This window comes from Delphinapterus leucas, chromosome 5 (assembly GCF_059928025.1).
Source record: "Delphinapterus leucas isolate spDelLeu-1000000601 "Yukka" chromosome 5, BTC_Dleu_Yukka2, whole genome shotgun sequence".
NCBI classification, from domain to species: Eukaryota; Metazoa; Chordata; class Mammalia; order Artiodactyla; family Monodontidae; genus Delphinapterus; species Delphinapterus leucas.
In genome coordinates this window covers 56733883-56758562 of record NC_143133.1, presented here as the reverse complement: position 1 = coordinate 56758562, position 24680 = coordinate 56733883, and the positions used below count along the sequence as shown (strand labels likewise).

Genomic DNA, 24680 nt, shown 5'->3' with positions numbered 1-24680 from the left:
TTAATTTGTTCTTTAAATGGGTCGATTTCCTTCTTGCTCCAAATCTCAACCCATCACATCCACCCCGCCTTCCCTCCTCCTTGCTTTCTCCCTCCCACCCTTTACCTAATCAATTCTTACTCAGTCTTTTAATCTCAGGTTAACTGTCATTTCCTCCAGGAGTGACTCCCTGTCTCCTGGGACTAAGCTAGGTTTCTGTTTTTGTTTTTACTATTTAATATCACCCTCTATCTTTGTGTTTCTCCCATGTCTCTTATATCATTGCAAATACACACGCATGCACCCACACATACACATTTAACGACTGCAAACTCTACAAGAGCAAGGATTACATTAGTTTTGTTCACGCTTGTATCTCCTGCATCTAGCATGATATCTGAGACATGATAGGACACAATACTTACTTGTCATATGACAATGAATGAAAATATATTAAATAGAAATAGAAATTTTAAAAAAGTTATGAAAAATAACAGACAAATGAGTTATCAACTTAACTCCTCTACACCCCCAAAGCCATCTTTCCTATCTCTCCCTCTAGCTATTTACTGTAGTTTCATATCTTCTTATCACTCATTTTACTCCAAAATAACATACTTTGCAATTGCTCCCTAGTATTCTCTCTCTATATATAATATGCTATCAGTCCTTAAATTACTTAATATAAGAAAGCTATTATGGGCACACATGATAATCCTTTATGTGAGCTAGAAATCCACATACACACAGAAAGAAATTAAAAGGACATATTGTTTACTGACCTTGCAGCCTAGTTTAAATTTGCTTCAATTTAAGGGACTCCTTGGAACACAAAAGCTATGTTTTTCAGCTCCATGTGCACGTACTGCACTACATGAAATACTTGGCTGGGTTCAGCGTCTGAATCCAAAAATATCTCCTTATGTTATTATGACTGCTGCTATCTCTTACAAAATTAGCTGAGCCGTGGAGATAAGAATGTTCTTCTGTTTCACACATGACATGCACACCCATAAACGTGGCATGAGAGAATAAAGGGAGAGGGGCAGACACACACAGAGCTTTCCTAACCTGGAGCACAAAAGCAATTTTGATCATAAATATTCTGTTCTCTATCTACAGAGTAGTCAGACCCAGTCACAGGATCCTATAGAAATTTACCCAGTGCTAGTTGAATTGATTTATCCTTCCAGAATTTAAAAAATAAAAATTAAAAATTTTTAAAAAGGCTTCAAATATCTAAGTTAGGGTAAATGTGTTAATATATTTTAGCTTTTTTTTTTTTTTTTTTTTTGCGTACGCGAGCCTCTCACTGTTGTGGCTTCTCCCGTTGCGGAGCACAGGCTCCGGACGCACAGGCTCAGCAGCCATGGCTCACGGGCCCGGCCGCTCCGCGGCATGTGGGATCCTCCCGGACCGGGGCACGAACCCGTGTCCCCTGAATCGGCAGGCGGACTCTCAACCACTGCGCCACCAGGGAAGCCCTATTTTAGCTTTTTTAGACCATTAAAAATCAGACATTTTGCTTTGCAGAATATCATTAGTTCTATGAGAAAAGTAGGGTTTGGGAAACTCTATTTTGAGTGCATTAAGATAGGAGATAGAAAAGACCTTATATAAGGCAAAATGGCTTAATTTGATCTTATCCTGATTTCATGTAGTCAGAGACTCCTCTAATTAAATCTAATTGCCTCAGTTATTAATGAGAGCTTGTGCACTCTTAAGAACGTAAAATGTCCCTAAAAGCAGATATATTTAGTCTATTTACAACTCAAGGGTCTACTAGAAAAATGCAGCAAACTGTGGTTTTACCTGGGTAGGGAGCTCAGGAAAGTGACCAGAGGACATTGGGGGAACTCTTCCCCTTTTTATCAGTAAATACCCATTTTGCAACTAGGAGAGAGATTAAAACAACACATTTAATTTAGGAATTTGAACTAAATACCTCTATTTGCATGCAAAATATACTGGACCATTTAAAGTGGCAAAATATTAGGGAACATGAAGATATGTAAATACAATGAATTTATAATTTCATCCTAGTAAAATAATTCTTAAATCCCTAATTCATGCCAATCTATGAAATCCTGCATACATTTTTACTTATTGCAAAAATTTCCACAAAGGCTACTTAGTAGAATTGCTTTCTGGGGACAGGTTGCATATCAACACTTAAGAGTAACAAAACGTCAAATTCTATAATATCCACAAGTCCAGTAAATATCCAGAGGGGTTATTCTACCTGGGTGCCCTCTGGGGCCAGGAAAAGTGCAATCACTTACCTATAGGAGACTAAATCTAGTAAGGCAGATGCTTGCATAAAATCACTAAAATGGAATGTGATACATAATTTAACAAAAATATGTAGACTGTACTATAGGAACTTGGATGAAAGAGCAATTAATTCTGCACCATCAAGGGTAGTTTCAGAGAGCTGTTCCTTGAACTGGGCTATAAAGAGAAGAAAATGCCTTCTAAAAATAGTGTAAAATACATAATGATTATCCCCAGAGGATATCTAGGGATTATTTGGCCTCTCCAAACCATACCCCTCCAAAAATATTAATTTATTCATTTTAAAATTGAGGTACAATTAACATATAACATTGTGTAACTTCATAGTGTATAATGTATAGATGTGGCACATTTATGTATTGCAATATGACTGCCACCATGGAAGGGAACTTTAGCCATGCATCAAAGAGGGGATATCTCAAAATCTGAAATCTGGGGACTTCCCTGGTGGCTCAGTGGATAAGACTCCAAGTTCCCAATGCAGGGGACCCAGGTTCGATTCCCTACTCAGGGAACTAGATCCCACATGCATGCCACAACTAAGGAGCCCACGAGCTGCAATTAAGACCCAGTGCAACCAAATAAGTAAATAAATATTTTTTTAAAAGTCTGAAATCTATCCTAATTTACTTAGGTTTCACTTGGTTTGTAGGACCAAATTTGCTTTTATCTGAATGCACACAGTCATTCAGAACACACTTTTCCCAAGAATAGAATCGTCCAAAGACACACAGTCACACAAAGATAATGTGAAAAATACTCTCACTTATAAAAACTCTTGATTTTCAAGATGCATTCAATAAAATTTCTGAAAAAACAGATAGAAATATAGATGATTTAAGTAATTCCCTCCAAAAACATAAATAATCTTAAGTTTAAACATGTTTTTAAATTCATGGTAAAAGTTATTAAAGACTGTGCTGTAACCTTAAGTCCATGTTAAGCATCTCAGGTTAGCCACACATTAAGGAATGAAGTAAACAATCTCAGATGACTCAAAATGATTCCCATTGACTGCTGTTGAAAAGAGTATAAAGATGCTTTTGTACATTAAGTGTGAGCAATATTCAATCATGGAGATAGTCTAGGCTGAGCCAATGGAAATTAAAGAAAACAGAGATAAAGAAATGGTTGTGGAGCAAAGATGATAAAATGAGGGCTCATCTGACAGCAGATGCCTCTTTACATTCTTTGCAACTTTTCCAACAACCATAAAGTAGGTAGAGTCTCCATAATGTGGTTGAGAAAGTGAGTTTCCAATAGGTTAAATAATGGGTCTCTGGACCCCATCAGTGAGTAGAGTGCTGGGCTTCAAAATCATCACGACCTCATTTAGAAGCCAGTGTCTCTTGTAGCTACAATATTATTCTGGATTTAACTTCTATGCAAGAAAACTGAGAATGATGAGCAGTGTCATAGCAAATTTTAGTTGGTTGATTGCAGTGAAAACCATGTGGAAAACCCTGTGATTTATATATGTTAAAGACATTCTGAAAAATGCAGTGTCTACACTGTCCAATCTTTATGGTTAAAGATCTTTTCTTCTACACTCATGACCTAATTTTATAGTTAAATAATAGATAGTGACAGAAAAAAAAAGAGTGACAGATATATTCCAGTGGAATAGCAGGATGCTGTCCTTCATTTCATCTCACAGAAAGCACACACACACACACACACACTCACACTTTTTTATACTGAATTTAAAACGCAAAATAACAAAGTAGGCTCTAATTCAGGGCACTGGCATTAACCTAGAAACTTTTCTTTGTCATGTTGGAAAATCGCACCACACTTAACAAGTTGTGGTTTAACTTCATTACTTTCATACACTTCATTAGCTTAGAGAAAGTTAAGTGGAAATAATCTGTGCATATATTATAGTCCTATCGAAAAGATATCACTCTCTTGAGCTGAAAATATATTTATAAGATTTTACTTTCCTTATATTTAATGAAGAAGAAATCAAATTACTTTTACTTTCTAAGGGAAAAAATCTCAGATGATATATTTGGATATCTAATTAAAATGCTTATGTACCTTGCTTAATTAAAACTAGACACTTATTCAAAATAACAGGATGTCTAATGTATCTATTTATAAATAACTCAGAAGAAATGCCTAGAAACTAGGAGAAGCAGAGTAACTGAACTCTGTTCATGCATTAACCTTCATTTCCCTCCACCCTTTTCACAGGAACACCTTGTGTAAAACAAGCCCTGTCCTAATCAAGCTTTTTAACAAACTTCCAGTGGTGACAAGCATAAAGGCAAAACATCTAAAGCTAAGAGTTTAATTTTTTTTTCAGCCTCAAGTGTTATGACCACAACCCAGAAATGCATTAGTCACGCGGGGATTAGAAGATGGCTTTTTTTAAAGGACTTGAACGATTTCATGAATGCAAAATGAATCCCAAGAGCCTGCCTATTCTTGATTTGCTTAAATGTCTTTAATCATAGAAAGAGCCTCTATCTGAGAAGAGAGAAACTACTTGTAAAAATCCTAGATGAATCTTGGATGAGGATCTGAGGCATGCCATAATGTTTCTAAATATTTGAATGAATAGAATAGGTTAATGGAATTTTGCCTGGAATAGGGAAGAACTCAAACTTGGTTTTAAGACTCTTCACAAGAACTTTCCTAGAACCTAGGTCAAAATCCATTGCGTTGCAGTCTGCTGTCTTCATGGCCTTTATAAACTCTCAGATATGATTCATGTTTATCCTCTCAGGTTTTGAATATTAGGAGCTACAATTTCAGAGCCAATCAAAAAAGAAAGTGTTGTGTTTAACTGCAATAATTTTGTATGTCTCCCATGGAAATTATAGATGTCTATAGATATTTTTGAGAGAATTGCTTTTTCTACAAGATAATAGGAAGAGAATAGAATGGAGAGGTAATTTTGTGAATTCATCCTTTCTAAAACAGGCTAAGACATCTGAATGTGTTCACAGTGAAATTAGAAGGCCATTCATTTGAGGATTACATTAGAGAACAGACCGTTAAGAACCTTTCCAATAAGGCTTCCTATAAAGTAGTTAAAAGACTGTTTTTTCTCCTCCCACCTTTCCCCCCTTCCCTCCTTCCCTCCCTCTTTGTTTCCCTCTTTCTTTTCATCTTTTGTCCTTCCTTCCTTTGTCACATGTTGTTGGGCATCAACTATGTGCCATGAACTGGGTTAATTAAATGCTGAATATTGTAGACACCCTGTCTGTCCTCTGGGAACTGAGAATCTAGTTGAGGAGTCTGTTCATGTCATTGATCTCAATGACCAACTGATTCCATCTTGGAGACTACAAAAATAAAAATCAAACCTTCATTCTTCCTGTTAGTGAGCCTTTCAGTTGGTAAGTTAATATTATCTATGATCAACTTCAACTCCATTTATAAATCTTGAAATCAGTTCTACCTCACCTCAAAGATTGGCTACCCACCAATATTTCAATCCCAGGCTTTTCTCCAGCTTTTCTTTAAGATTCAGAAAAAATAAATAAAAGTACAATGACCCCTGAAAGAGCATGACAACATTTTAATTAACCTTGCTTCAGATTTGCTTATGTCGACATTAGGTCCTTATAATTCTAAAACTGACCATCCTACACGTATTTCTAAGATTTGAATACGCATATTGATTGACTTGGGTTTATTTTTTGCAAACCCTATATCTTGAATTTTTATTAATCTCACTTTTGAAGTTTGAGTTCTATCAATTATAAACAAACATACATAGAAGTTATAACTCACAGAAATTCAGTAGTCTTATGTAGGCCAAAAACTATGCTCATAGAATCCCCAGAATCATTTAAGTCTCCTTGCAAAGATGCAGTGCCATAAACCTGTGTACTCTGTCCAACTGGGACCACCTCTGAAGTCAGCTTCTCCCTGGCCTCTGAAGTGCCACTAGATTACTCAAGAGAGTGAGATGCCTCTGATTTATAGGAAATATTTTTTGAAGGAGATGTTCATCCAAAGCGTTAGAAAGTCTCTTTCCCTCCTGAAAGGGTGTGTGCAAATAGTCAACTATCCTGTGTCTGAAGGGCTGAAGTGAATGTGACTTCACTTGTCAACGAGCTGGTAGTACACAGCGGTGAAGGGCAGAGTCTAGAGGCCGATGGCTTGGGTTTGAATTGGTAATTAACTGTTGGGTGACCTTGGGCAACTTGCTGAAACTATTTGTGTCTCAGATTCCTCACTGGAAAAGTGAGATAATGATAATTAATTTTCTCATAGGGTTGTTTTGAAGGTTCTAAGTTAATATTAGTAAAGCTCTTGAAACAGTTCCAGATATATAGTAGCACATATATCTATATGTATGTATGTATGTATATACTAGGTTACTTTATGCTATCTTGAAAATGAGCTGTCACTGACTTGAGCAAAGAGACCCAGAAATAAATAATCACATGTCCAAACCTCACCTTTCTCTTGTTGCAGGCAGATATACCTCCTGAATGAGTGGAAACATGGAGAAATACAAGCTGAAGAAGAAAGTTTAGTGTTAAGGTCAGATAATCAAGAACAAGAGAGAAGCCATATGGGAATTACAGTAGAAAAGTCCTGTAAAACTCTCCCTTGCAGATTATTTCTTGTACTAGCTATGGGAGACAGTGCTCACCATGCATCTCTCCCTGAAAAAAACATCTTGAGGGTAATGATTGCTTTTTCTTTTTTCTTTTTTTTTTCCAAATACAGATCAGAGGCATTATTCTGTCTCTTAGTTACCCTAGTTAGCTCTAGGTAGAGGAAATCGTTCCAGATATGATATTCTTACCTACCACTCTTAAGACACAGGAACAGTTAAGCAAAATTCACACAAAATTTCAAGGAGGAATCTGCTGGTTATTTTAGTATAGAAGAAGGATCCATCTCTCTTTCTACCCCAGCTCAGAGATGTGAGTGACATTACCTCTAAACCTAAATTCACTAAAGTTGTTGGAGAAGGGAAGATTCAAAAAGAATAGAGAGATACGTGGTCTTTTTAATAGCATGGTTTCCTAGAATCTATTTGTGGATTTCATTACTAGATAGTCATATCTATATTGTCTTTAAAAAAAAAAAAGAAACACAATGGTAAGTAGCTAAAATAATCCAAAGTGAACAAAATATTCTTCTGACTTTAAATCTCATGTTTATTGCCTAAACAATTTGAGGACTGCTGCCCTTTGATTTATTTCTATTTACTGCATATGGATTCTTCGTCTCACTTAAAAACTCTTAGTGTTTTCGTCAAATAAGAAAAGACAACAGTGTAAAAGAATCATTTCCTCTCATTATAACTATCTTGGAGCTCCAATTGACTCAAAGGAGTCGTGTACAGAAAGAATAAAATGGCTTTTTAAATAGGTAGTAAATGGCTCTGAATACTTTTACCTTATTGTGTTTAATAAGTGCCATTTAAATTGCTGGACCCAACACTCTCTAACATTTAATCTTGGTGAAAAAAAGTAAAAATGTCAGGAAAATGTTATCTACATAAAGTTAAGACCAGTACAGATAGATGTTTTAATTCAAGCATCATTTGTAGCAATTGATTTATTTTAATCTCAATGGCAGTATGTAATTTCCTGTTAAAATAAAAGCCTTTTCAAAACTATTTGTAGAAAATGCAATGTGAGTCATTCTGGAGTCTAAATTTTCATGCAAATTCACAATCTCTCAAATATTTAGCTTTTTTTCAATTACTAAAGTGACTAGAACATTCAAGACTAAGTTAAAAGTATACTACTGGGACTTCCCTGGCAGTTCACTGGTTAAGACTCCACCTACCAATGCAGCAGGTGCAGTTCGATCCCTGATTGAGGGAGCTAAGATCCCACATGCTTACGGCCAAAAAAACAAAACATAAAATGGCCAAAGAAACAAAACGTAAAACAGAAGCAATATTGTGACACATTCAATAAAGACTTTAAAAACTGTCCACATCAAAAAAATCTCTAAAAATGAAAAGTGTACTATTGAAAAGCGATTGTGTTTCTTTTTGACCTGTCTCAGCAAGGAAAGGAGAAAGGAAGGATAAAAGGAAGAAATAGAGGGGTGGTGGAAGGAAGGAGGGAGGGGGAGAGGGAGGAAGGAAGGAAGGAAAAAAGGAAGGAAGAGAGAGAGGAATCAAGGGAAGGAGGAAAGAAAGAAGGGAAGAGAAAGGAATGGTATACAGGCTCAGGGTGAGTGGGGAGATAGAAGAAAACAGAGAAAGAGATAGAGAGAGAGAGATTCATTTCTAACAATTTCTTTAATGTATGTGTATAAAATTGATTCTGGTTCAGAACATGAATCACCCTCTGTATTTGTTTTGCTCTTAAATGGTATATTGGATTAGGAAAAAGATGTGTTTTAAAATTCTACATTGATGTGTACCATGTAAGATACCACAAAGCATGTATTTCTCAACACTCAATAGTGACCTGGAATTTGGCAAGTTTAAAGAACAAATGACCTTTAGAATAGTGGTATTCGACTAAGGGCACTTTTGCTCCCCAGTCCCCACTCTGGGAGGGAGGCACATTTGGCAACGGCTGGAGAAATTCTTTTTTAATTTATTTTATTGAAGTATAGTTGATTTACAATGTTGTGTTAATTTCTGGTGTACAACAAAGTGACTTAGTTATACATGTAATTGTAATGACTGAGGAGGAGGTACTACTGGCATCTAGTGGGTAGAAGCCAGAGATGTTCCTAAATACCCTCTGGTGTGATTTATCTGGGCTACAATGTTAATAGTGTCACTGGTGAGAAATCCTGCTCTAGAAAGAAATTCTTGTCCTTTCCTCACAGTGTGTGCTGAGCTAATTAGGGAAATTCTCTGCACGAGGAACAATAATTGAAGCAGATTTGAAAGTCTACATTGGAAGATGATGGGGGATGGTGTTAAACACATAGAAGTATGGACCTTGAAGTCATTCAGATAGGGTTTGGGATTCCTTTCAGTTAATAGCCAAACAGTGTATTTTAATTTGAGTGAGACTCAATTTCTCCATCGAAAATGGAGATAATAAAATCTAATTCTTTTATTTTTTTAGACATGATAATGGGATGATATTAAATTCAAAGCTTGGAACATGGGTAGTTAACAAATAATTGTGGCTTTTATCATTGCTATCTTTATTGTTATCATTCTGAAAGCATAAAATTAAACTCATATTAAGAAATTTCTAGGCCTTCCACCAATTTTCCTCCTATCCCCACAAGTTAACTAAAATTAACATCGCTTATATTACAGCCTATGAAATGGCTGTAAATGTAAATTTATTTTTCATCATAAGCACAGGATCTGCCATCACTCACCCCTTTCTAGTTCTTCCCATATTTACATACTTCTACTATTTCACAAAGACATGCCCTTCTTTATTATAACCTCCTTAGTCATTGCTTAGGTTTAAAAATTTATATTACAGCTAAGCATGCAAGTGGCTATCGGTCTTCAGCTGACAATTAACAATATTAATGTCATCTTATATATGTAGAAATTGAAATGCTGCATAAAAACACTAACAAGAGCAGGCAGAGGATGTGTGTGTTTGTATTGTACAAATTTATTATTATGTATAAAACTCAGTAATGGGTATTAATCAGTATTAATCAATATTAATCAGTAATGGGTCTAAAGAAGTTTAAAACAAAGAACATTTTGATATATATTAATTTACATTATTCTTAAAGTAACACTAAGGATAAGTGTTATTTCTTGTATGTTCCAGATTCCAAAACAGATATTAAAAGTTATGCCAATGTATATAATAAATAGTAAAGCTAATCTCAAAGGAAGTCATTACGGCCCACTTTTTTGGCTCTTTGTGTTATTATAAATCATAGTCACTTTTCATGAACAATGAATAAAGATACCTATTAACCAGCAATCAGTCACTCAAAATTAGTACATTAGTGAATGTTGAGACTGTTGAAATATGCTGAGTAATTTAGCAGAAAATGTGCTCAATTACTTCCAAGAATATTGTTCCATTACTACAAGTAATGTCACTCTTGAAATTCTTCAGAATTGGCACATAATATTCCTTATTAAAAAGAGACCACAAAAGCAAAGATAAGATATTATGGTAAGTATCTTACCAATCTGGGGAGTCTTGAGATTTTTACCGATCTTGGGAATATTGGGGAGGCTCTATTCTTTCACTAGCATTTATGTCACAAACAATGTGGGGAAGATGCTGAGAAACCTGTAGATTCTCTACCTCTGTCTCCATCTCCGTCTCTATTTTTATCTATATCTATAGCTTTACAAGAAGATCTATGGGATGAGGATATACATAAATGCAAGAAGCAAATATTCTACCAAGGAAGTGAAAGAAAAAGAAATAATCCCCTGTGTTTTTTTTTTTTTAATTAAAAAAAAAAAAACTCCTTTGGATTCAAGAAAGAAAATGAGCAATTGTCTGTTTCTCATCCATAAATCAATTCATTCTTCTGCTGTGAGAGAGTGAGATGTGAGGCAAGAAGCCAGGAGAATTTTGTGAAACTCTCTCCTCTAGGAAATGAGAAATGAAGAAATAATATTTATCTCCCAAATTAGTTTCAAGGAATTAGAGAGATGATTCGTGAGCTGAAATAATCAGAGAAAGTGGTAGGGAATCTAAGGCTGATCTAGGCCTTGCATGTGGGCAGGATTTGGAAGCACACATTTTGGGATGAGGGGAAATGCCCTAGAGACTGAAATCTACCAGGAAAGTTCAGAAAGAGTGAAGATGCCTAACTAGGGCACAGAGTGGTCATGAAGAGATTAAGGAAGATTCAACTGAAGAAGGTAAAACTATGTGAACAGAACACTGAGAATATGCATCTGTTCTCCGGTATTGTTTTTTTTCTTCAATGAATATCATTAAGCACATATTGCAGGTATTAAGGTTAAAATATTCGATAAAAGTCAGGTAGTAGGTAAACTCTTACAGAGCTCTTTGGAAACAGCCCTGGGGCTCTAGGCTGCAGACAGTATGGAATAATCTTCAAGATGACACAATCAGAATCAACAAGCTAAATCATTTTCCGTTTTGGGTTCTCCTCTGAATTGGAGAGAGGGTCAAATTGGCCCAACATGAGTTACCCAACACCAGGCCAGGGGAAAATGGAAACCCTTAGCTGCAAACAACTGGCAAAGAAAAACTGAGGTGATTTTACCAAAAGAAGGTGGAAGGAGCGCTTGGTTGGTGAAAAGGGCAGATGCCCACCAATAGTGATGTATCAAAATAATGTGGAAGAAAGATTAAATAATACACAGTGTGGGTATAAAGAATGGAACTAAGAGGTAAAGCTGTATGATAGGATGTAGGGATGCCTGCCCCTCCTCTTTATTGTGCTCTGGAAATACGGGACACTTGAAGGTACAACCTCTGATTTCTTTATTTTCTTACCTTTAACGTTTAACATTGCTGTTCACTGTGCTTGGAATATTTATTTTCCTCTTATTGTCTAATTCCTCTTTATCTTTCCAGGTTAAACTTTAATGAGCCTCCATTTTCAGCCTCTCCAGCTGCCCCAGCCAGATCAGCCTTTTTATGTTCTAAGAACTATAGATATGTATTTCCTTACTGTGATACTTATTTTTGCATTTAGTATTACCAATGTTCCAACTAACATGTTCCTTAAATTCATGGAACATGTCTTCTTCAACTTTGGCATTAAGCAGAGTTACAAATATTTGTTGAAATATATATGGTATGATGCCTGTAGCTTCCTTCTGCCACTAAAAGCAGCAGATTCAGGAATTTCCTTCTGGTTTGGTTATCATCTTTGCCTTCATCTCACCCCGCACTCAACTGATTGCAGCAGAATGACCAGAAAACAACCAATAGGATGACCATCAACCTATGAGCTCAATCATTCTGCCTAACTCAGTCAGATTGTAACAGAACTGAGACTGAAGTGTGCTAATTGAATTAAATTTATATTTAAATAGCCACATGTGGATAGTGGCTATCATATTGGACAGGGTATGTCTAAAAAGTACAATTATTGGCCACAGCAGCAAAAATGGCAGCAGAGGCAGAGATGAGCTAAGTCACAGCTTTGGTTAAGAATGGATAAGGGGATCCATGGCAGTCAGGAGATGAATGTAAGTGTTGAAACTGGGTTGTATAATGAATAACAAGTCAGTTCCCTGAGAGACAGGGCTTCAGCTGCTAAGATGGACCCTAAACTTTCTTATTTCTCACAACTACTGGAACAACCTGAAAATGTCTCAGCTCTTAGAAACAGAATAACACTAAATAATTCAATCCCAATATTAGGATTTTTTTTTTCTCAGGAAGGGAGATGAGAACAACTTTTGGGTGGTTCATCCCTTTCTTACCTTTACCCCCATTACACTTACTCCCTATCCTTCCACTCTCCACCCCCAAAACACCTGCATACCCTTCCTTCTCTATCATTTCCCCATCCTGAATCTCTTCCAGTTCTTCAAACTTTCATGCTCTCTCAGACCCCCTGTCCTTTATACACAGTTATTTTTCCCTGAAAAAACCTCTTCACCCCTCATCCCCATCCATCCTCATTCCTGATCTTGGATACCTCTTTGAGTAGCTATTCCTACTGCAAAAGTCTAAGACAGATGCCTCACAAGCTATCCTAAACAACTTAGTTTCTCATCTTTGACCATACCAAGTTCTTTTCAGTTTCAATGTTGTTTTTCTCTGGCTATCTCCATGTATTTTATAACTCTATAAGAGAAAAGACCTTCTATTACTTGCTCATTGTACCCCAAATATCCATCACTGTGTTTGATATACCTCATATTATTTTGTTAAGTTAATAAATTACACCCACATTTTCTGGAGGAAATGCACAATGTTAAAAAGTTCAGGGGGGAAAAGATATACGAGCAATTTTTCTGCAAGAATATGATACATTTTTAGAAATGTTATTCTGAGTTAAGTTATCCTTATGGACTGGAAAATAAGGAGAAATACCTTTAAAAGTCAGAATGACAATGACCAGTTTAATAGACAATTTTCCAGAAGTTTTTTCCCTCCACAATTGGAGAAGACTGAGAAGTGCCATCACATCTTCGAGAACCTGTTATTGAAATGCACTTTCTAATTGGGATCTTAGCCTAGAAATTATGCTACGCTCCACACAGTTATAACCAAAACTTACGCATTGGTTAAAACTGAATTGACTTACTGCTAAGATATAAATTTAGGACTAAGAGGAACATCTAGACATTCCTAGATAGTAGTTGACCACGGTGTGAGTGAAATAAATATGTTCCACCTGGTTCCTCTATGCTGGTTATTTGAAACGTGTGTGGGAGGAGTGACACTTCTGGGAATTCTTTGCCATGGTGTTGTGAGGGATCAAGTAGTGCAGAGGTCAAGGCATTATTTTCATGAGTCCAGTGAAAGCAAGCAAGGCAGATGCCATTTCCAAATTAACTTCTGGTAATTTGGCTACAATCCACTATCCTGAGCAATCTTTTTATATTTGTAATTCAGGTTGATATTAAACCTGAGTATATCTTTCTGTTTACATATCTTCCTGCCCTTCCTGAAGAGTTAAAGTATAAATTGGTGCCTTCATCTCCACTGAAGCACCAGAGCAATGCATGATTCTTTTTCACTGTTGGGTCTGATTACAATAGAGTGAAGATTATTTTTCCACCTGTGACACTGTCATTATAATCGTCTGACATATTTATAGTCAAGTGGGAGTGTTTCTCTGATGACTTAGAGCCTTTAAACCTGAGGATAACAAAATGCTGGCTATGAAACACATATAAATCCTAAGCAGAGAAAAAAATCAAATCACCTGTTATAATATTTGTTTTCATCTAATAAAAAAACGAGCCTGGAGTATTCCAGGCAATTTAAGGAAAGAAGTCGACAGGCAGTATACTAAATATCTCGTTATGCATCCCAGTAATTGACATAGCAGAAGCATAGCTCAAATACTACAAAAAAAGACAGTTCATTGAAGGATCAGTTTCTTTGGATTAGGGCTATATGGCTTACCCTGTTCACCCTCTCTTTGCCAATAACATCTATAGCTTTGAAGCGTTTCCTAGTATGGTAGCATTTTCATTTGCCCTTTTTATTTCTTAAACCATGTATGGACTGACAGTACCCATTGTTATGACTGAAAATTTATCTTTTCTTTTCTTCAGTTACGTTGCCAGATTAATTTAGTCAATAAGAACGTCGATTGTTTCTAGACTAGGCATAGATTTTTAAAATTTTATTTATTTATTTATTTTTGCGATACCCGAGCCTCTCACTGCTGTGGCCTCTCCCGTTGCGGACCACAGGCTCCGGACGCACAGGCTCAGCGGCCATGGCTCACGGGCCCAGCCGCTCCGCGGCATGTGGGATCTACGTGGACCGGGGCACAAACCCGTGTCCCTTGCATCGGCAGGCGGACTCTCAACCACTGCGCCACCAGGGAAGCCCTAGGCATAGATTTTTATGGTAGCTTTTTCAATAGCTTCATTTCTGGAGGTTTAACAAAATCAACTAGTGCTGACTACTACCCAGTCAACATCTACGATAATTCCTAGATTGAAGGTTCAGAGATAGTCATATTAGAAAATGTATATTGAAATAATACAATTTACAAGATGAAACACTTATCCATATTTTCTATGTTGATCAAACCTTAGATAAATAGGTTCATTGTAGTTGTCGATTTTTTTCTGCATGGTTATATGTTAGTTTCCTCAAAATATAAACTTCAAAGTTAATTTACAGGTTTAGCAGTGTTCATATTTAGGTTTTCTATAAAGATTATTTCCTTTACACTAGTTTGGTAACAACAATCTCTGAAGTTATTTAGCATATCATATTTGCTTTCCTGGGAGAGGAAATAGCTGATGTCAAATGTCACACTAGAATGATAATCTAAGATTTTTTTTTAAGCACAATTTCCTTTGGGGGTATTATCAGATGAAAAGTGTTCAATGTTTTAAAATTAAATTGCTTCTCTTATTATTCCAAAGTTTATTCACTCAACCACAGATAACTTTAGGATACTTCAAAATGTTCACTTTTTTATTGTTAATGTAAAACATATTCATGTATGTAATTTGGAAAACATAAAAAAGAACTTAAAAAAACCCACCTCACTCCAAAAATGCCGTTACATTCATCACTGTATTTCTTATTTTTATTTTACATATGTCATGCTCTAAATATAAAACTTCATACTATTTGTTACTCAACATAAATAAACTGCATACATAAAATAATCAGCCCTTATCCATGGCATTTAAATCGAAGTATGTTTAAAGCTTTTGATCCAATGAAAAAAAGGAAGTCTTCCACCTCTAAACCAAACTGGGAACTTCCAGTATAAGACACTCTTTTTATCTTTCTTCTGAAATGGACAACGATGATGCCTGCATTGAGAAGATTATGAGTTCTTTTCCAGGTGCCTGAGGATCTGTTGTACATCAACCTGCATCTCTTAAGGAGTCTACCTATTGTGATCTAGGGATGAGATTTTTACATATCTGGTCAATGGGAAGAAATGATCCTGATAAACAGGGTAATCACATAGTCTAAAATTTGAGGGTGGTTATTAGTGACTTTGCTGTATAAAGCCATATATTAACACTGTCCATGTCAGACAGGGGCATCCTTAAGTAAGGTGTAAGAAAAGGAATTTTAGTGATGAATTCTGAAATTAATCTCAGCTGAAGCCGTTTTTGGTATACCAGGGTGAGGAAACTGTAATTCACTGGTCAAATCCAGCCCAATGCTTTTGTATGTCTCCTCAGCTAAAAATGTTATTTATGCATTTAAATGGTTAAAAAAAAAAAACAAACAGGCATTTGTTTTCTTTCTTCTCATACAAATACCTACACAATATCCTTGATTTTGATTCTTAAATTGCAAAGCCTAAACTATTTGCTATCTAGCCCTTTTTAGAAAGTCTGTGTATGCTGGTATCTTCTAGTCCAATCATTCACATTGTTTAAGACTTTGCTTCTTATCCAAATCTCTGATTTGGTTTTTCTCATAGCTGAACTAAAATACGGACTTCTGTAAAAAAGAAAAAAATCCCTTTGGACTCCAGAAAATATAATTGCTCACACAATAGATGGATAAATACTGATTTACAAAATGAACATTTTATTCTATTAAATTCAGCTTCAACTGAGAATTATCACTGAAAACTATTTATGCCGAAGGATTACTTTGATATCATATTAATAAAACTCAAAACTTTAAAAATTTTCATAGAATACCTGAATCTCTAGAAACTTAGTGGATCACAAATTTCAGTTTAAGAAACACTATTCTAGTATATTCCAGCTGTAATGTAGGGTCTGGAAAAACATTCAAGTAAGTGTTTCTCTCCTAAAGGCAGGTTTTAAAATTATAAGTAAATGACCTAGCCATCTACTTACTTTACTTTACTTTTTTTTCTAGTATTTTTTGCCCTTACTTCCTTTTCATAAATGTATTATAAAATGGTTTAAATACATGGTCAAATTTTTATAACAAGCCATAAAACTGTAATAAAAATATTCGATGTACTATTGCATAAAAAACACTTGGAAAAAAACCTGACATTATCCTATCAAGTTACTACTAATTTTGCTAAGTCTGGGATGTTGTAATATACTTTCAATTAAATTACCAAAATAAAACATCTTGTTTCTATCTCTTTCTTTAGACTGCTCATTCAGGCATTTATTTTAATAGACTATTTTTTTTTTAATTAGGCACTTTAACATTTTTATTTTTCAAAACCCATTCTAATCTTTAAGATTATATCTGCATTTCTCTGTTGACCTCATGCACCTTTCTTATGACCTTTTCGGTGATACATCATTTGAATCATAACTTTTAATAGAAAAAAATAAAACTGAATATCACAAGTGAACTATAATTTTTGTCAGGCATCATCTGAGAATGTTGGGGGTAAATTTTGCATTTATGAACACCTGAGCAACTTCTACATCTTTCCACAGGAAGTTCAGTAAAAAGACATAATTATTTCTTTGTGGGTCACACATATTAAATTCAACCAATGAGTACAATTTACATTTAACAGCAGCAAGACAGGAAAAAAACGAAGTTAGGCCTAAAGGAGAGCATAAATTTTTTGCTTTTCACATTTTATGTTCATATCCTTTCCTCACTCCATGTAGCTTAGAAAATTTATACTATCTTGGTTAATCACCTTCCTCCATGCAGTTTATAAACAAGTATTAAAGTAGGGATAAAGTAGGGATAAAGATTTGTGTATAAAAATAAACATATAAGTTTAGTCCCTATTCACTCTGACTCCCAAGAACTCGAGTGATATTGTAAATTTCCATTAAAATAAAGCTGATTGGGTTGCAAATCCTCTAGTCCTGGGTTAGCTACCTAACATTCTGCCACCTCCTGGGAAAACTAGCTTTGCTTTTGAAAGAGGAAAAACACAGAACAAATAAACTTCTCAGAGTATGGCAAAGGGCTCTGAGATGAGGACACAAAGAAGTTAAATATAAAGAGAAAAAAATTACAAAACCAAAACTCGTGAACAGATTTCTTTATGAAATCAGTCTGTTGAAACCAAAGTAAATTTTGGGAATTCAAAATTATCTGATCAATTTTGATAGTGCTGATTGTTGGTTGTGATCATTCAAGTCCCTAAACCTAGAATGACTCGATATCCAGCCAAGGTCCACCAAAACCTCATTGCCTGATAGATTAGGCCAAGGGTATTCAGCGGGAAAATTAGGCTATGATGTGTTCAAGATTTACAATTTGCTGCCAGAAATTCCATACAAGTTACAATTACTGCCAGAGTATGTTGTGTGATGTCAAGTGAAGATAACTACCTGCCAGTCTGAGTAATTAGTGTCCCCTCCGCTCCCATTCCCAATTTACCAAATGCCTATTTTATTCAGGTAAATGGGAAGAGTTCCTTTTCCTTGTCATCTGTTAAATTATAAAAAATGTTTTCAATAAGCTAGGAGAGAGATGTTAACACTGGCAGAATTTTGTGTTCAATTTATTTTCAGTCTAAGAATAATTTAATACAAGTAAAATCCTTCATACATGGCTATTCTAATAGACTGTTCAGTTTATATCACAGGTATTATGGGAATTTTGCAATCAACCTTACAAAAACATTTGTAAACCATAATGTGTGCTGTATATGTAAGATACTGTTGTGCTAAGTCAAGCTTCTAAGTAACTAGATGGAACTCTTCAAGGAATCAGAGGTGGTAGAATAATCAAACTTAAGTCTTGGAAGCAATACACACAACTTTTGTTGACCTGCTTTATGTCTATCTACTTTCTAAAATGTATCACTGTATTTTTACATGTTTGAGATTTTAAAAAATATTTTAACCAAAGGATGCAGTCTCAGGGTAAAATATATTTATTAAATCTAAATTGAGAATTTAAAAGAAAAGTAGTGATTTTATTTTATGTTTTACTGATTTAGGTACTGAAGTTTGGGTCTCACCATTAGATGATCATAAAGCCAAATGAATGCACATATTTCTTCAATCCATTGCAACTTGCAGCAGACTTTCTCATCATACTTCACCCTTAATTTCTTCTTTAGAGAAGGAGGGCTGTCAGCCAAAATCAATTTACAAAGATATATTTGATTTAAGAATGAATGTGTCATTCTATGTAAAGTATTTTGAATTTTCAACCAAGAAAGGAAAAAAATGGTAGGGAAACTTCAAGGCAAGCATCTTCAGAATTTCTACTTTTCACATCCGTAGATTTTAGAAGTACTGTTGTGAGATGGGGCAAACATTCCTTGCAATCTATTAGCTTATATAAAAAGTATTTTCTTTCCTTTTCTAAGTCTCTGAGGTGGATTGGAGAAGAGAAGTTGCTTGTTTGAATAAATAACAATTTAATAAACAACATAACCACTATAGTTAGGGTAATAATCTGACAAAGAAGAGTAAATGCAATAGTTTAACAAAAAAGACAGTAAATGATTGAAAAAATATAAAAAGTAGAGAAAGTTCAACTAAAAAAAGTAAGGTAAAAATTCTAATTTTTGCTTCAAGTTTCTTTATATCTAACATGATATAAGGTTTTTTTTTAGTTTCTTTTTGTATTCATTATTACTTTAGATTAAAAACCAAATTTCCTTTACAGAGATACATTTTGACTTTGAATTAATTTTATCTGAAATGTAAAATTTCTCTAGATAACACCTGAAAAAAATCAATTTTTATATTACTGATGAGAAGTTCTTCCACTGTAGGCTTAAGATTTCAAAGCCAGCTAGGTAAATGTCTCAGGAATTATTTTGATGAAACTGAAGAATCCAAGGTCTATTCCATTATAAGGCAAAGTAATAAACAGTTATGCCCAGTGCCCTCTAAATCAACAATTACTGCAGCATCATCTTCCTTATTCCATCTTCATTTAGCAGAAATCATATCATTTAAAATCAAACTGGTACATACATCCATTCACTTCTCGTCCAATCAAAATTGAATTACCTGTCAACAGAGAAGTACACTGACAAGTGTGAAGCCATTTGACCATGTTATATTTTAATCTGCAGAGACAAAAATGACAAGCAATTTATTTACATAAAACTGTACAAAAGCAAAGTAAATTATGTAAAGTATTTCATAAATAGTTGGACTGGACGAGTGTTTAATACATTTTGCCATGTTTAGCATAGTTGCGTGCATAGTGGCTCATAATAAACGATGATAAATTGTTCTCTGCTTCACTATCAACATCCAAGTAGCAGAACAATAGTCAATGATTAACATTACAAACGGATCATACCACACTGAACGCAAGTGCTTTAAAATGTAGGAAAAATTGTCTGAAAGTAAACCCTAGGTAGCTGAAAAAATGATGCCTTCCTCCAGATGTTATATATACCTCTGCCCAGGTCACAACTAACAAGCTTTATGATACTCATGATCATCTTCACTCTTTTTTTTTTCCTTAAGGACACATTGTATATTTATTACTGATACAATATACCTAAAACTACTGAGATCTTCAGATTTCTCATGCCTGTTTTAGGATAGCTGTTTGATTCTTTGATTCTTGGCAGTTTCTTCTGGTCTCTGTGTTTTATTTTCCTATAAGACAGCTTCCTAGGGTAGCCTTTCAGCCAGACATCTTCATTACCATCTTAGTTTTCTTCCCATAAAAATAATGCCTCCCTTGTTTTCTGAAACTCAGGCAGCAGGCCAGTCAGAAACCATAATGATATCTGGAGGTTCCGAATGAGCATTAGATTTTAGACTGAAGCTACAGATGTTGTAATACACATAAATTTATATAGTTACTCAATTTATAAATGTGTCCTAATGTATAATGCATGCAAAATTCACTTGAGCTTCTTGTGTACAGAAAACAAATATGGTTTATATACTGTACAACCAAAGTGAAACAGCAGTTAAAAGAAAAATAACAACAAAAAAAGAAAGAATACAAATTGTAAATCAATATTTTATCTTGCAAAATGGACTGACTTCACCCCTGATAATCTCTGTGTTACTATTACAATAAATGTTTTAGCCTTCTAGACAGAATTAAGCAGCCCATATAAATTTTGTTTTATGAATGAATGATATTTAAGACTGTTCCACTGAGTTTGTCAGAAGGCAAATTTTTAATATATTATTTATTATTTTCAGAAAATAAACATGGATAAATATACAAGATCAAAAAAGGTGAGAATAGCCCATTTCCCCTCATTGTCCAAACCCAACAACCGTTTTTTTACCATAACAACAGGTATAAAAGGCACAGTTGCTTATTTTGCATTCACTCATTTATTATTTTTTTTGTTTCTTTTTATTGATTTTTTTCAAAAGCACTCTATATATGGAGTGGCACCAAATTTAACCTATTCAAAATAAAAGTCATACAAACACAAAATATATTTCTGTGTCATGCCAACTCATTATAATAATAAACATGTTATGATAGCTAATTCTACTAGAATTACTGCAAATACTTACAGTACACTGAATTTTATTCTTTCATACCCATTTTAGTTCTAAAGAGGCTCACAAGTTCAATGACAATGACATGGCTATATTGAATGTTGTGCAGACGTCATTGGGGAATGTGGATCCAATTAATCCAAAGAGCCCATATGACCCGTATTAGCTTTACAGACAACAGAAGGGTTTTAAGATAGAGTGAAATGAGCTATATAATGTTTCAAGTGTCTCATGAAAGAAAGAAAAAAATGCATTAAAAAGTTTGCTGCACACATGTGTTATGCAATTGAATATTTCCTTTGTAACGTGCAAGAAAAAATATGTATACATTTCATAAGTATCTTTAGAAGTATTTTGTCTTAATAGGTACTTACAGATTATACAAGGCAGAACTGCTTTAATGCAGTTTCCTAACAAAGTACTAGAATTGTATCTTTCCATAATGTAAATAATAATCAAACATAAACATGTTCAATTATTGATATTTTAGTCCAATGTTTTTGTTTCTTCAATTACATATCTTCTTTCATCCTAACTATTACACATAAACTAACATCAAGATGAAAACTCCATTTAAGAAAGAGCATAAGGAAATGACCCCAAAAGAGTACCCCACCAAACAGAGAAGTGGTTTTCAAAGATAAGCATTTGATGACCTATAGTGAATTAACAACCTATATTCCAGGCTGCTTCATGTTGTAGTCTGAGAAATATTGCAAAGCATGAAACTATCCAGAGCTACATATTTTCTACATTTCACTACAGAGCCATCAAGGCTATGCCTTAACCAGGTTACAAACATTCAGTGATGAGACTGTTTGCTCTCTTCACCCGTTATCCCCTAGTCTGTCCCTGGATTGTCACTTTTTCTGAATGTCTCAGCTCAATTTCCAATTGTATTAAATTATCCTCTGGAGAGGAAGTGACTCAAAACCTGCATATTCTGTTTCTTTATATTACACTGAAAAAAACTGCATATTTTCTAACTTTGAGATGCGTATACCATGAGACATGTCACTGCCCAGAACTCATTTCTTTCTTGTTTACTCTGGCTTGGTTTTAGGAGATTATGTTAAATAACATTCAAATCACATTAGTGAGTAAGTCTTTTAGGGTGTCACCTTGTTTCAAAGTTGTGAGTCTCAAAATGTGCCACATTGCACAGGATTGAAAATTAATGCACTTTTGTTAACATGGAAGAGTGCACTGAACACGTAAAAATTGCACTTGGTCATTTGAAATGTGGATAAGACCAGCAAGCATAACCTGACTGTACAATGATTATAGTGAACTTAAAGACTATATGCTGATGTATCTTTCTTTCCCTACCTACCCACAAATATGATTTTAAAAAGTAAAATCTTCCCTGATAATATTTTTGAAACTAAACTTTAACCTCAACTAATTGTCTATTTTAATACCAAAAATATGTCTCATTGACTTTTCATTTTCTGAGCTTTCAAAGAAAATCCATTTTAAAAGAAAATGCACGCTTTCTGGGTATAGAGAAAATGTAAAATAAACTTGTGTTTGAGGGCTTCTGTGCATGCCCGGGTTCAGTGACTTTTGTTACTTAATGGATTTCCACATCAAGACCAAATCTACTTCATGATTTCCCTGATCTGCCGCATGATCTTCTGCCTGTTAATGACATAATTGTTCCAGTTAGTTGATAATAGTGGTGCTGTTCTGAAAAATATATATATAATTTTTTACAACTTATAACTAGTGTAATTGATACATGTGGTCAAGATTATGTATATACTAAGAATATTCAATACAGGTATGGAATTGAAATTGATGCTCCTGACTTGAGAAAAACAACATATGCCAATTTGGGACTGCAATCTCCAACCAGGTATTGTTTAGTTTTCAGCCTTTGTTACAATATTAAAGCTGTGATCCTCCCCCAAATGCTGCTTCTAGAGTTCCCCTCTGTAAGGACTGTACCTTTAGAAGGACTCATCATTTTTGAGGGATTGCCTTCCATGGTGATTAATCATTTCTGATCACATGTCTGAAATATATTTCACCTGATCTGCTTTCTTTTGACCAACCGGATGACATTCGAACTAAATCAAAGTGACTAAAATCATACTTCTGTTTAGGGATAATGAGAGTGTGCTGTGTTCTGCTAATCAGGCTTGTTACCATGAAGGAAACTTGCAACCATCTTTTTTGTTTGTTTGTTTGTTTTCTGGACGGGGGTGGGGAAGAGAGAGAGCGAGTGTTGGGAATCAGTGAGGGGGTTAGACATGCAAGTAACAAGGATGGTTTCTACATTGTATATTACAATCAGGCTAAACAGTATCATTCACTAAAGGCCCGATCTGGAGGCAGAAGTGGCAGGCAAAGCTTTGTCTCTTTGGTAGCCCCCTCTTTTTGATTACACGGTTTTGTTTTGTAAGGTTTTTCACCCCTTATCCTCCTTCTCATACATGAAAAAAACTTTGCTGTTGCTTCTTTATAGCCTACAGGTAAACTTCTCTTCTAGTGAGAGTATTGACAGGAGATGGCTTGTATTCCCCCGTTTTTGTAAGGGGAATATCCTCAGTGTTGGCTTCCTCATTTTTGCTGAAACTAGCTGCACTGAAGGTCTCATAGGATGAGGTCAACTTTTTGTTCAGGAGGTTTCTGTTGCGGTCGCCCATGATGGCGGCTTCGCCATTGGCCAGCTTTTCCTGGCTTCCTCGTTCATCAACAGGCATGAAAGTAGATAGTTTGGGCTGGCTCTTCTTCCTCTCTGGAGAAGTGCGGACAGGCATCCAGCAGGAGTCAGAGTGGCCATACTCATCACACTCACGGGTACACTTCCCAGTTAGGGCTACATCTGGAAGAGGTCTTGAATCTGAAATTCAAGGAGACGGAGCCATTAAAGTTGGCCATTTCTCAATAGGTTTTCCTGACCTATATAAAATTGGAGGGGATATATATATATATATATATATTACATTTATATAATATATATATTACATATCTATATTTCCTTTACCATATTATTTCCCTTTTTTCAGCACCCTGCTGTTCATCATCTCATAGAACAGTTTTTATTTCATATCCAATAAAGATAAGATTTTGCAAAAACATCAAATGTTATAGAAAGAGAGGAATGGACAAACTGATAAATTTAAGTGTGTAGAACAGACAGGTATATATGCATGTGTTACAGGACAGGTACATGTGCATATTCTCAAGTAGAAATAAAGTACACATGTATATTTGTATGGGTACAAATTTTTCCACATGCATAGGGAAAGTTATTGAATCCAAAAAGATAATTTTCTGTATTTATAAATTATCCCAGAAATCGTGTACCTTTGCCAATTGGATTCCTTCCTGCTTCTACATTATTCATAGAATGCAAATATGCAAAACCTTATAGTAAAAATACATTATAAAACATCAGGGTGACTCAGAAGTAGAACCTAGATTGACAGCACATTATGTGGTTAAAAAGTAAAAAAGCAAAGTACTAGTGGGTTCCAAGTGTGAGCACACTAGCAGTATCACCACCTAC

At 35.0% G+C, this 24680-nt stretch overlaps 1 protein-coding gene across 4 annotated transcripts in view; it reads right to left on the bottom strand.

Annotated features, from left to right (window-relative positions):
- Positions 1-16132: 16132 nt before the first annotated feature.
- Positions 16133-24680, bottom strand: part of PCDH7 (protocadherin 7) — a 419973-nt gene continuing 411425 nt past the window's right edge. For 3 of the 4 annotated variants that reach the window (XM_089911740.1, XM_022566346.3, XM_022566354.3), the window contains one exon: positions 16133-24011. In XM_089911740.1, coding sequence (XP_089767866.1) covers positions 23635-24011 — 377 coding nt within the window. In that variant the 3' untranslated portion in view covers positions 16133-23634. The remainder of the gene's footprint in view (positions 24012-24680) is intronic. The other variant, XM_022566362.3, reaches the window with a different exon arrangement.